Source organism: Gymnogyps californianus, unplaced genomic scaffold (assembly GCF_018139145.2).
Source record: "Gymnogyps californianus isolate 813 unplaced genomic scaffold, ASM1813914v2 HiC_scaffold_105, whole genome shotgun sequence".
Taxonomy (NCBI): domain Eukaryota; kingdom Metazoa; phylum Chordata; class Aves; order Accipitriformes; family Cathartidae; genus Gymnogyps; species Gymnogyps californianus.
The window spans coordinates 119,242-134,040 of NW_026113986.1; the positions used below are offsets into that span (position 1 = coordinate 119,242).

General features: G+C 42.8%; 1 protein-coding gene across 1 annotated transcript; it reads right to left on the reverse strand.

The window, feature by feature from the left end:
- Nucleotides 1-351: 351 nt before the first annotated feature.
- LOC127027913 (tyrosine-protein kinase transmembrane receptor ROR2-like) lies at nt 352-13,844 on the reverse strand. Its single transcript, XM_050913769.1, is given in 9 exon segments — nt 352-952; nt 954-1,435; nt 2,456-2,544; nt 2,547-2,790; nt 4,282-4,484; nt 6,120-6,365; nt 10,954-11,268; nt 12,677-13,038; nt 13,129-13,844. Coding segments are annotated over 9 exon segments (3,258 nt in total).
- Nucleotides 13,845-14,799: the final 955 nt, after the last annotated feature.

Below are 14,799 nucleotides of genomic sequence, written 5' to 3' on the forward strand. Positions count from 1 at the left end.
TTTTGTCTTATTGATTTAAGCATAATTCACTAACATTACACTCACATATCATGATATACATGATGTGTGATGCTACTCTGCAATACATTGCGCAGCAACAGCAGCTTCCCTCAAAACTGTAGGGCAACAAAAAGGATTAAACCCAGCAATTCCATACCATCGTATTTGCAAAATCTGATGGTGACAACAGTCAATAAACGTGGTATATCATTATTGCAGCACTTCATATGGGTGTAAGTTTTTTGGTTTAGTTTCTTTTAGTCAGATCAAAATCACTGATCTTAAGTCTAAAGATCTACAGTCTCCATGCACAAAAGTGATGTGAAATTCTTAGTAATGAGGCCAAATTCTTTAGGCTTCACATTGAATTTCTGCCTCGTCCATCTGAAGTGTGTCATTATCACCCAGTAATCCTGTTTCTGGTACAGACTCCTCCTCTTCCTCCTCCTCCTGGACAGGATTCTGAGCAATATCTTCTGTTCCATTGTGCGTGTCTTCCATGGCCTCTGAGAGCAAAGCAGACCTGTTGGCCACTGATGTGTTAGAAGGTGCTGTTGTTACGTAGCCTGTGCTGGTGGATCCACTCCCACTGTGGTGGGAGCCTGGTTTGGGAATGATCTGGGGAGGAACCTGCTGAGGAATCATTTGCATTGGAATTTGGACAGGGTAAAAATTTGGCAAGTAAGCGCCATAGGCAGGCATTGGCTGGTAACCATTGGCTGGAATGTAGAGCTGAGGAGGTGGGACCATCAGTCTTATCTGCCCTTTCATTTGTATGAACTGAGGTTGAAGGAAAGCTTGAGTTTTCTGCTTTGGTCCAACATACCTAGCATTGTTGACGTTACTAACAGGGTTTCTGCTGAGAGAACTTGTTTGTGTGGTGGTGTTTGCCCCAGAGGTTTGTGCTGAGCTGTTGCAATTAGAAAGATTTCCCCATGTTCTTAGTCTGTCTGATATCTTTAAATCTTGGTCTTCTGTTGGGAAATTCATTCCAACACTCCAACATCAAAGTGTATATCCACATGGGGCAGTCGTCAAGACATGGCAAAACCTGGCGATTCCTGATCATCTCAACAACATCCTGGTTAGAATAACCACAGTAAGGCTGCAGGCCATAGCTGAAAACTTCCCACAACACAACTCCATATGACCAGATATTCGAATCAATAGAAAACTTGCCATACATAATAGCCTCAGGGGACATCCATTGGATAGGAAGAAGGGAATTTCCCATCAGTTTATAGTAATCAGCAGTGTAAACCTCCCTGAAAAGACCTAATTCAGATATTTTTACATTAAGTTTATCAAACACCAATATATTTCTAGTTGCTAAGTCTTTGTGGACAATATGGTGGCTTCAAAGGTATTCCATTCCTGCAGCTATCTGAGTCATGATGTGGAAAAAATCTGCTGGTTCCAGAGTGGATTTTACTGTCTGTCATGGTTTAAGCCCAGCCAGCAAGAAAGCACCACGCAGCCACTTGCTCACTCCTCCCCCCCGGAGGGATAGGGAGGAGAAAATACAACAAAAAGCTCCTGGGTCGAGACAAGGACAGGGAGGGATCACTCACCAATTATGGTCACAGGCAAAACAGACTCAATTTTGGGGAAAAATAAACCAATTTAATTTGTTACCAATCAAATCAGAGTAGGATGATGAGAAATAGAACCATATCTTAAAAACACACCTTCCCCCACCCCTCCCTTCTTCCTGGGCTCAGCTTTGCTCCCGATACCTCTACTTCCTCCCCCCACAGCGGCACAGGAGGACGGGAATGGGGGTTGCGGTCAGTTCGTCCCACATTGTCTCTGCCACTCCTTCCTCCTCAGGGGGAGGACTCCTCACACTCTTCCCCTGCTCCAGCGTGAGGTCCCTCTCACAGGGGTCAGCCCTCCATGAGTTTCTCCAACTCAAGTCCTTTCCATGCACTGCAGTCCTCCACAAACTGCTCCAGCGTGGGCTCTCCCACAGAGTCATGGCCTTTTCCGGGCCCAGCCACCTGCTCCAGTGTGGGGTCCTCCACGGGCTGCAGGGGAATCTCTGCTCCTGCCATCTCACCACGGGCTGCAGGGGAATCTCTGCTCCGGAGCATCTCCTCCTCTCCTTCTTCACTGACCTCGGTGTGTGCATGGTTGTTTCTCTCACATTCCACTCCTCACTGGAGCTCCTCTTCTTCTTCCATCTTCTTCTTTCTCTCCTTCTCTTTTTACTGTAGCTCTTCTTCTTCTTCTTCTTCTTCTTCTTCTTCTTCTTCTTCCTCCTCCATCTTACTCTCTCCCTCAGGAGTCTTTTTTTCCCCTTCTTAAATATGCTATCACAGAGGCGCTACCACAGTTGCTGATTGGCTTGGCCTTGGCCAGAGGCAAGTCTGAGTTTGGAGTTGGGGAAGCTTCTAGCAGCTTCTCACAGGAGCCACCCCTGTAGCCCCTCCCCCGCTACACAAACCCAACACACTGTCTTGTCATCATCAATGCTGCCAACATCTGAATGAGGAGATCTCATCACCAAGAACTCATGGAGGTCACTATGAGAACAATAACTATTGTCATTATTCCCAGCAAGCAAACAATGTTTGGGTGCCGTAACCGCAATCTCAGCATTGCTTCATGTTTGAATTCTTCCCGAAGAACCAATTCTGTTTTGTCTTTAAGTGTCTTGATAGCAACAGCTTGTGTCTGTTCACCTGGTGTCATACCAAAAAGATGTCCCTTGTAGACTTTGCCAAACCTCTCTTCTCCTAGTTCCTCCATAAACTGCACAGTCGACAGATTGATTTCTTTAAGTTTAGCCTGAAACAAAACAAACAAAAAAACCCAGTAGAAAACAGTGTTTTCTAAACAGCAGAAGCTTTCATTAAAGAAAAGCTCCCAGTGGTTAGGTGCTCCCACAGGAAGATAAATTGGGTCAAAATGACTTTTCAACTTTTTGTATATTGATTTTACAGCTAACCTTGGAATGAGTTATACCATTATCAGAAGTGTAAATTAAATTATGCTGCAAGATGATGAATATAATTATTTTTAGAAAGGAGCCACCATATTTCCAGCAAGCTAAAAGAACAATTAATTCAGAGTAAATATGTCAAATAATGACACCTATTAACTGCAACTGCACAACAGACATGCCCAGAGGTGCACTGCCCATTGGAGTTTTATCAGAAAAGCCATGGGTACCAGCTCAGGAGACAGCAGCCTTTGGGGGGGGAACTGAAATATCCCTCCCAGCAGAAGGAGGAATGAACCCTCTCTCTTTGGGTTCTATAAGAAGGAAAAGGGGGCAAAGCCAAGAGTAAAGAAATCCCCAGAGAATGCTTTCCTTCTCCAGCCTGGCAGAGGAAGCAAGGGAGTTTGTGATGTTGGATTTCATAAGTCTAGCCTGAACAACATGGGCTGGAGGAGTTCCAGGCTGAGCCACATGCAGCCAGCACAGCTTCACAGAGGGCACAACAGCAGGAGGGAACCAGGCAGGCTGGAAAGAGGCCTTAACAGGTGATTTGGGAACAAGCTGTGATTTTAGTCCCCAACAGACTGAACTGGACCAAACAATCTCCAGCACAGGCCAGACTTGGCCATTAAACCTCCCCCTTAATGCACAAAATCAATGCAATTTGTTACATTGGTAATTGCTCATCCTGCAGTTTCCTGAACAGATGTTGCCAATTGTTCCAAATTGAGTATTGTTTTTGAGAACTTCTGTCTTGTAAATACTATGATTAAATATTCAACATTAGGACTGAACAGGATTTTAACATGGAGATCATTTAGTTAGCCCAGAAAATTATATGCAAGAGTGAAGATTGTAGACAGAAGTTCAAAGTCATTTTTGTTTCACTCTCCTTTGTGACTTAGAAACCTGTTGCACTTAGACTCAGCTCCCAGCTCAGTGGTAGTTCAGAATACCAGAACACTGAGCAGACAGATTAGAAAAGAAACCCTATTATGCATTCTGCTTGAAACAAGCAAATCAGACATGCTGTTACCACGAGGAAAAATGAGCTACAAACTGAAGATTGGATTAGAAATAACATTTCTAGTCACTGAGATGAGTCAAAATGGGAATTGACAGGTAAGTGCAGATGTCATAAAATATTTTGTACTGAAAGCTATTGCCTGAGGCTGGGATTTCTAGATACAGCTAGTGACAGCAAGACCTATTTTTTACTGAAATAGATGGCCATCGCATTATGAAAATTAGGTCCCTTAAAACATGACTCAGTTTGAACACTGAAATTCTAAGACACTTTGGAAAACTGTGGCCTAAGCAAATTCTGCAAGAAATACCTGTTTACGCTGACTACTGAGTGGCATTTCCATGTCCTGTCTAGGAGGTGCTATCAGCTGGCGATGCTGCGATGTAGCAGCAGATGCCTTCTGTTTGTTTCTGCACATACAGACCAAGAAGAAAAGGCAGGCGATAACCAAAGGGATAGCTATGCTGGGAATCAGGATGTAGAGGATTCCCATTTTGCTGTTGTCATGTGAGCCTGTCAGGCACAGAAATATTCATTGTTTATAATAAGTATTTTTAATGCATTCAACAGTAAAGAAAAATAAAAAGCACTAGAGTGTGTTTATTAACACTAAATTTTAAATGAAAAATAAACTCCTATAACTTGAAAACAGAAGCCATGCTTTTTTCCCCTCACACGTTAATTTTCCACTAAATGTTTCAAAAAAATTTGAATGGACATAGCAGCAAACAGTATGAAGATAAACTAGGAGTCCCACATTTAACACTGTCTGTGTTGACTGTACCAGTACATTATTTATTTCACATTATTTTTTAGGTTTCCTGCTGTGGAAACTGTAGAATATAGACTTGAATATCATTGCATTATCTTGTTCAGTGTATATAAAATAAGTGAGTAGTCTTGATCATAGTATATAATGTGCTGATCTCAATGTTATAAACTGCAGCACAATGTGGCAATCTGGCCTTCTCACTCAACTTCAGACATTTCATCAGCACTTTGCCCTGTAATTTACCTCCACTGATACTACTTCTGCCCAGAATAAAAGAAATCTCACCTCTTGCTGGCAGAGATATTACTTGTACTTAATAGAATTAAAATGCTTATGTTACAGTAAGACAAAGATGAAAAGGCCATCAATACATTTAATAAGACTGCTCTGGAACCTTTCTAAAATACTTTTTTCTTGGTGTTTAGGGCAGCATAATAACATCCAAAAGGTTTATTGGAACTGCCTGGGATATCTTTTGCAATCAGGGGGTTTGCTATTTGTGACTACTGCTTTCACTGCAACCACATCCTAGTGTTACCTTAACATCATGTTTGATTCAATGCAGAAATTTATTATATATGTCAAATCATGTTACTGTAAAAAAGTGAAGTAACTCAGAAATTTCATATCAATTTTGAGTACTCTTAGATATCCAGGCAATCTATAATGAAACCACTTTTATGGCTTTCATGGCACATTTGTTGCTGCAGGAAACATGCCTTTCTTCCTAATGAAGACAGTATTAAGTTGCTTTGTGGTGTCTAAAGACTATTACCACTGTAACAGCTCTAGAATGAAGTCTGTACCAGTACAGGGAAGTAAATGGAACTGTATTAAGCTGTGAGAGGCTGCTTTTTATTTTTGCTAACAGTAGTGCAGTACTGATCCACAAGCAGATAATGTAGGACATTTCTGAGACTATAATCTATTTTTTATCTCTGCTTCTGTGTGTTTTGTAGTTTCCTTACAACCAAGCATAGTGCTATATCTCCCTCTACAGGATCTGAAAATCCTTGTTGCCTGCAAGATGCCATACAGAGTGAAAGCAATATACTGTTGAATAATGCTAGCAAACCAAACACATACAGATGATGATAAATACATCAAGGCATGACATTTAACAAGTTAGAAACCAAACCACAACAGTACCATTAATTATTATCTCTGCTTGACCCTTCAATAAGTAATTAAAAAAGTAGCACAATATTTCAGTTACAAGCTCCGGTCTCAAGAAAATATTAAATGAGTGCCACACTATAGCAAGTGAAACATTTGAAAGTATAACCTAAGTGAATCATACTTGTAACGATATGACATATTTAAAACTACACAGGATTTAGGACAGTAGTAGGGGAAAAAAGAAAGTGAGTACATACTACAAGATGGTATGGCACACAGTTCCATGCGTATGTTTTTATTCTTTGTAAAACACCAGGGCCCATCCATCTGGCCTCCAGGATTTCGGCAATATGCGTGTCCTCCACCTAGCTCTGGAAACTGTGTGCTTGTCAGATCATGGTTGTAGGGATTCTGAGAGTCCCAGAGTTGACAAGTGTGGCCAGATTTGGTAACACTGACCGTACCTCTATAATCTGCTCCAGAACCATTGTAGCATTGATGATCTATAACAAAAGATTTGACAAGAAGTTACAAATAACAAAGCAATCAGGAGCAAACAAAACCAAAACAGTTGAAGTGCATATATCACATCTGCATAAAATAAAGTGTGTTAGGATTTACGTACTTAAATTTAGGTACTTCAGAATTTAAATAAAAGTTGTGTTTTTTTAAAACTTCAGCTCTGTGGCTCTCTGTACTCTTTGATACTTGGATATTTCTGAATTTTGCCCTTGAGTGTCTCAGTCCTATGGCTATACATAAAATTACTTGGTACTTCTGAATGTGAATTGGTGCCAAGTAGCATGTATGTGGTGGGTTAACCTTGGCTAAGGGCCAAACTCCCACCCAGCCACGTGCTCACTCCCCCTCCTCAGCAGGACAGGGGAAGAAAACAGAATGAGAAAGCTCAAGGGTCAAGATACAGACAGGGAGATTCCTTACCAATTACTGTCACGGGCAAAACAGACTTGACTTAGGGAAAATTAATTTAATTTATTGCCAGTTAAAATAGATTCAGGTAGTGAGAAACAAAGATGAACATTAAAACAACACCTTTCCTTCCCTCTTTCCCATGCTCAACTTTACTCCATCACTCCTGACTCCTCTACCCCTCCCCAAGCGGTGCAGGGGGGAGGGGGGGCAATGGTCAGTACATGCAGTTTCTCTCTGCCGTTCCTTCCCTCTCCCACTTTTCCCCTGCTCCAGCATGGGCTCTCCCCACAGGCTGCAGTCTTTCATGAAAAACTCTGCTCCAGCATGGGTTCTCCATGGGCTGCAGTTCCTGTCAGGAAAATCTGCTCCAGCATGAGCACTGCACGAGCCACAATTCCTTCAGGAAATATCCATCTGCTCCAGTGCGGGATCCTCCATGGGTTGCAGTGGATATCTGCTCCAGCATGATCTCTTCCATGGGGTGCAGGGAATATCTGCTCCGGCACCATGGAGTACCTCCTCCTCTTCCTTCTCTGACCTTGGTGTTCCCTCTGCTGTTTCTCATTCTTTTTCCCTCCTCTGCCTGCCCAGAATTTTTCTGCCCTTTCTTAAATATTTTTTCATAGAGGCACCACCAGCTTTGCTGATTGGCTCAGCTTTGTAGACCACACCAAACTGGGAGGAGCAGCTGATATGCCAGAAGGTCATGCTGCCATCCAGAGGGACCTTGACTGACTGGAGAAATGGGCTGACAGGAAACTCATGCAGTTCAACATGGAGAAGTGCAAAGTCTTGCACCTGGGGAGGAACAACCCCAGGCACCAGTATATGCTGAGGGCCACACAGCTGGAAGGCAGCTTGGCAGAAAAGGCCCTGGGGGTCCTGGTGGACACCAGGTTGAACATGAGCCAGCAATGTGCCCTTGCAGCAAAGAAGGCTAATGGTATCCTGGGCTGCATTAGGAGGAGTGTTGCCAGCAGGTCGAGGGAGGTGATCCTTCCCCTCTGCTCAGCACTGGTGAGGCCACACCTGGAGTCCTGTGTCCAGTTCTGGGCTCCCCAGCATAAGCAAGACATGGACATACTGGAGAGAGTCCAGCACAGGGCCACTAAGGTGATGAAGGGACTGGAGCATCTCTCCTATGAGGAAAGGCTGAGAGAGCTGGGACTGTTTAGCCTAGAGAAGAGAAGGCTCAGGGGGGATCTCATCAATGTATATAAATACCTGAAGGGAGGGTGCAAAGAAGATGGAGCCAGGCTCTTTTCAGTGGTGCTCAGTGACAGGACCAGAGGCAATGGGCACAAATTGAAACAGAGGAGGTTCCATCTGAACATAGGAAACACTTTTTTCACTGGGAGGGTGACTGAGCACTGGAACAGGTTGCCCAGTGAGGTTGTGGAGTCTCCCTCCTTAGAGATATTGAAAAAACATCTAGATAACAGTCCCAAGGAACTGACTCTAGGTGTCCGTGCTTGAGCAGGGAGGTTGGACCAGATGACTGCCAGAGGTCTCTTCCAACCTCAACCATTCTGTGATTCTGTGATTTGGCCAGTGGTGGGGCTGTTGCAGAGCCATCTGGAACTGGCTGTGTCTGGCACTGGGCAGCCCCTGACCTCTTCTCACAGAGGCCACCCCTGCAGCCCCCTGCCACTACCAAAACCTTGCCACATACACCCAATACAGACCTTTAGATAGAAGACAACATAAGTCTAAGTAAATTAGAGACAAGTATTTCACTTCATGAGAAATTTTCTGATGTCAGCAGTGTAAACTTTCTATCACTTTTTATTTCTTACAGTCTTCCTATTTTCTTACGCTGCTCACTTCTTACAGAAATTAGTGTTGCATTTTCTAATGTCTTTTGCCATTTTTTTTCTTATTTTTTCTTTTAGAAAAAAAGGGATTCAGGCTTTTCTTCTCTTTATATACACTACTCTTGTATCTGCTGAACTCTGTCTTTATTCTGCCTTAGTTTTGCTGCTATCCTCTCTTCATATCCTTTTGAATGCTTGCCTCCCATATGCATCACCTGAACTGAATCATGCAGGAAAATGCCTGTTTGCAACATTACCTTTTTCAGTTTTCTGAGTCTCTCTTGTCAACCCTCAGGAATCCAACTTTCTCAAAACCATTTTCCATTTTCTAAAAAAATCAAGGGTACTTAAATAGCAGCTGTTCCACTAGAGGGAGTACCACTGGCTCTGAGAATCACAGACAACTATGCTTTCAAATCTTTTTCCCAGATTTTTCATTATTGTTTTTATTCTCCTTCCTTTTGTTTGATAATTCTTCCCTGGTTGATTTGGCTCTGTCATCACTTTCTCGCTTAATTCTGCTTCTCAGCTACAGTAGATTATTGCCTTACTAACACAGAACTAGTCTTCCATGCCCTCTGTTATGCCATGACCCCCACTCCTAACTGTGGGTTCAGATAATGGATATTCAGAATAATATTAGCACACTTTGAATCTTAAACATCTTTAGTCTCTTGCAGCTTCCACATCAAACAGCGTATGGGGGTGATGATGAATTGCTAGGAAATGGAGTAGGCAGAAAAGTGTCAGCACATAACAACTGACAGCTGAATAACCCTTCTACTCTTGGATGCAAATATAAATCCACAGAAGGAAGATTAATGTTTAACCCATTCCGTGTGTCAAAGGACAATTACATTCCAAGCCTGATTTACAGCATTAGTATTCTTGTGAGTTTCCATATAGAAAGAATGAACATTAAATATCCTAAAATGTGTAATTTCTTAAAAGCCAATTCTTGTGAAGTTTCTGCAGCCTATTTGAGGTTTATTGACATAAATGCATAAATATGACTCACAAATAGTTGCATGGGGGGATTCATCCAGACAGGTAAGGAATACAGAAGATAGGTCAGTGAACCGTGTTCTCACTGGTCAAGGAACTTGAGTCAGGGCTCAGGGACAGGTGTGTAGAAAGGGAAGCCTACAAAGCACTGCTGCTGCTAGCAAATCAGAGTTAAACCTGTTGTGTGAACACAGAATTTCATAGCCCAGGGTGGTTGATATAACACTTTTCAGTGCTAAACAGCATTCTTTGAGTTTCTTCACCACCCTATCTATACCTTACAACAGTGAAAGATTATGGTCAGTATTAACATCAAAAAAAGTAGTAATGTTCAGTGCAGCGGTACTTTCTACACAAAAAGAATCACTGACAAAATATTATCTCTCAGTCCCAACCTGACCAGGCGCATGGTCACTGCTGTTATCAAAATGTTCCCAGGCACAGCAGAGTGTGATGATAAGCAGTACAGCAAGCAGCCAAAGCTGAAAGAAGCCACTAACAAACCCTAGACTCTAATATATGGCAAAGCAAGCAAGCCCCATGGCAAGCACAGGAGCCTGCCAATTAACAGCTAAACAGCTATAACAGCTATAAATTCAGTCTAGCACAGTCCAAACAACTCTATCTTTATCTCGAACCCCTCAAGCCCCTTGAGCCCCACTTTGAACACCAAAAAGGACTGTCATGGGTTGACCCTGGCCAACAACTGAGCACCCACATAGCTGCTCACTCACTTCCCCCACAGTGGGATGGAGAAGAGAATCGGAAGGGAAAAAGCAAGAAAACTCATGGATTGAGATAAAAGACAGCTTAATAGGTGAAGCAAAGCTGTGCACACAAGCAAAGCAAAAAAAGGAATTCATTCACTACTTCCCATTGCCAGGCAGATGGTTAGCCATTTCCAGGAAAGCAGGGCCTCAGCATGCATAACAGTTACTTGAGAAGACAAACACCATAACCATGAACATCCCCCCTTCCTCCTCCTTTCCTTGAACTTTTATTGCTGAGCATGACATCATATGATATGGAATATCCCTTTGGTCATCTTTGGTCAGCTGTCCCAGCTGTGTCCCCTCCCAACCTCTTGCCCACCCCCAGCCTACTAGCTGTGGGGACAGAGTGGAAAAAAAAAACAAAACCTTGATGCTGTGCAAGTACTGCTCAGCAATAACCAAAACACTGGTGTGTTATCATCAACACTGTTTTTGTCACAAATCCAAAAACACAGCACCATATGGGCTGCTATGAAGAAAATTAACTCCATCCCAGCCAGACCCAGTATATCAGCACTAAAGGAACAAACCCCACTTTATCCCAGTGATGAAACACCAAGACTTACATCGGTTGAGTCTCTCCACAGGAATCCCTATCCTTATGCAGTTGGCAGCCTCCAAGGTGTCAGGTTGTGGGAGATCCTCACATTTAGGCAACTGTAGCTGCATCAAAATGAGGGGGTTTGACCTAGCAATGTTGTATTCCTGCCTACAGAGATCGTTCTCCAGAACTTCACATTCATCCCAGCACAGTTCCCGCAGCTTAGGGCTTGGAGAATGCTCATCACACAGAGGAAACACAAAGTAGCAGAATGATTGTATAGCAAACTGTGAGCACTGATTCGACAAATGTGTGGAAGTGCCAATCATGGTAAATGCAGCTGGAAAGAAAACAAAATGCTGTTTAAGTACCAATTCACAATAACCATGAGAAACAAAATAATTTTTACATGATTTACCTTTTACATATTTTGCCTTTTTTGAGGGTCTGAAAGTCTACTGAGCAGCAGGGAAATGAGATCATTTCTGCTCTAGAGGACAGATGACAAATGCAGAAAGCAAAGCCAGCATTCTAGTATTTCTCTAACATCTGCACATAGTTTGCAGGACCTCAGTTCTTAGGAAGTTACTCAAGTGCCTGGTACTGAGCAAACTGTTGATACTTGACTAATTTTAACTTGAAAGAATAAAGATTAGAATTTAGACCTAATTGCTAATTAAGATTAGCAATTCTGCTACCTGCATCAGTATCATTAGTAACTCTCCTAAAAATGTTCTGCTTTCTTGTTTCAGCTTTTAGTATATATTCTTTGAAAGACACTTCAGAGTATAGAGCTTAGTCTCTAGCTTTGTCAATGTTTAATATAATCCCTTTCATAAAATGATAGAGATCTATCTTAAAACCAGTTAAATTTTTGCCCCTACTGCTCCCATTATGGCTGTTCCAGACTCTACTGCTCTCATTGGCTTAAATATGAAACTGCCTCACTGGCTTAAACCTTTAAACTGATAGCAACACAGGGTGTCAGTCTGGCCCTTCTCTGTTTATTGACACCCCCCCCCAATATGTAAATGGCTGGCTGCTCTGGCAGGAAAGGACCAGTCCTTAGCCTAAAAGCCTCACAGGTAATAGCATTTAAATCGACAACCAGGTACCCCTATGGGTGCCTTTGTAGCATCTTCAAATGCTTTTAAAATGAACAGGGCCTTGCCAGGATACATCTGCCTGGCTAGGGATGCAATCTGGAGCTTATCTTGGGGGTTCTTAAATAGCGCCATATATTTTGTGTTGGGAGTGATGGTGCGGCTCTTTTTACCCTGGCAAGAAACATTCTGGACAATCTACAGGATGCTAAGATTCCTGTAATGCACATACTTAGTAAAAGCTTTCTCAATTTCATCACTCTCACAAATGGAGTTCATCAAATCATCAAACACAACAACCATATTTACTTTATTGGGGGGAAATAAATGGTTATCACTAAGACTTTCACATAAGTCCTCCACAAATTTGATAAAAGGGCATTTACAGAGCAGTTCCTGGTACAACGGCTGCCAACAACTATAACACCACACAATATTCTCAGGCATAACAGACAGCAAGCGGTCGGCATTCTCCAAAAGACTTTTTACAAAATAACTTTTCCCACAGTTGCTAGGGCCTGCCAGAATAGCAGAAAAGGGGTGCTTCCAGTGCATACCCGTGATCAGAAAACATAGGGGAGGCTTTTAAAATTTTTAGTTAGTACCCTTTTGTCATAGACCACCTTCCGCATGTCCCGGAGGGGCCTGTTTCTATTCTGCACTTCTGTTTGTTCTTAACAATAGAGCGCTGCACTATCACAGTCTTTTTAGGGTCGTCACTGTCTGGATTTACACCATAATCCAACATGAGATCCCTTAGGGCCTCAAAATTGATCTGTTTTCTCTGTTTGTTGCATTTAGAATGATGCCTTTGACGTTTAAACAACACTTTCCTCCAGACTGCAAAATAGCCGTAGGATTTGGGGCGCTCTAGGTGCACGTATGCTGTGGTGAAGCACGCTATAAAAATGTTAGTATCGCGCTCCAGGGTCACACGTCCTTTGGCGTGCTTCCATGAGACAGTGGCCGCATCCTCATCGATAAAATCCAGGAGGACACATTGTAAACTGCAGAAAAGAGGTAACCATACAACTCATCTGGTTCTCTTACTGTGGTGGTGTTGGGTAGGTTGGATCGCTGTCCGCATTTTCCCCCACAGAGAATTTAAACACAGTTTTGCAATTTGATGTTTGACAGGGTTTTTCTTAATATGTTCAGGCTGCAAAATGACATCTTCTTTCTGCCTGTAAACTTCAACATATTTAGCTTTTTGGTCATCATCTGTGCACCAGGCTGGGTAGCCTGAAGCTTCCTGCTTCTGGCGGAGGTGGAGCTTTATATAATCTGAGAAAAGACTGCTAGCTCTCTGTTCAAAATGCCAAACCTCATAGATTTCACAAACCCTATAGCCCTTCTCCAGAACCTTGTTCAGTTCAATGGAACACCAGGTACCCACAAGGGCTCTTTCTTCATCACTGTGGGTGCAGAGGGCCTGGCAGGTTTCAGCACAAGTGTGGCACAAGGGAAACAATAGCTTGCCATTTACCCTCACGGGAAGCACAGGGAAAAAGAGCCCATGAGGCGGGTACACCTTTACTTTGACCATCCCGAAGTAGGCCGTCAGGGTGTCAACAGTCTCAAAAATAACTTTGGGGTGCCCAAGAGGATATTGTTTTGTTTTGGTTTGTTTTGTTGATGAAGGGATAGAGGCTAGTAAAATCATAGTAATATATCTTTTCATCAGGGGCTGCTTTGTAATACAGACAAATGGCATTTGTCCTGCCACCAGAAAACGCATCTCTTTGGGGATCAGTGGCGTGGGCAGTTTGATCTTGGCTAAGAACTCTGCAAGCTCCCCATCTGATTTTGTCATAGCGACCCACTCATGCTCCCGTAGAGAGCTGATGTTAAAACCCGCTCTCTTTAGGTGGTCCATCTTTTGTTGTGCTGTGTAATACAAATATCCAAAGGTGGCCCCCATCAAAGGATTCCAGTCATTTTCATGGTAGCATTCAATACAGCCATGGGAAAAGCATCCATTAAATTCGAATCCTACTTGATATTCACCACCTTGTAATGCATGACGGATTTGAATATTTTCCTTTTCAGGCACATAAATAAGCTATTGAATAGAGGCAGTTGAATAGCTCTTTTTCCTCTGATGAGAGCCATCTGGAGGGAGGATTGCTACCGTGTTAGGTTTAAGGAACATAAAGCGGTACATGGCCATGCAAGCAGAGGCCAGCGTAGTGTACTGAAAGGGATCTATACAGCAATAAGCCTTCACCTTTTCATCACCTTCTTTCTCATAGAATGTGCGACGAGTCATCACCATAATCTCATTCCTGTATAATTGGCAGGCCTCCCTCAAAATTTTTACATCTTGCTGGTGATAGTAACTCAGTTTTTGCAAGTCAAAAATCTTCTCCTGCTTAGTTGTGTGCCACGCCAAGAATTGCTTTTTCTCCTCAAGTATCATGCTGCCCACCCCATAATATTCCGGTGGTGGAAGAGGGCCCACATACCTTTGAGTTTCAGCAGTGTTGAAAAAAAGGAGGGAAATAACCTTTGCAAACCTTGATACTCAAAGCTTGGGGAAGGCTGCTTAGTTTCATGGGTAAAATTTTAGAGTCTATGAAACCCAGGCTGGGTACTTCTTTACCACCTTGGGGATTAAATGCACATCCATTTTTTCCTTCAGAAGCTGACTAACAACAAAGTAGCCATCATAGCCTTTGGCATTATGCACTAGGACTGTGTAGCCCTGAAACTTTGTGTCCATAAACAACTGAATAAAGTCCACGAGACATGTGGCCCCTTTCAACTCC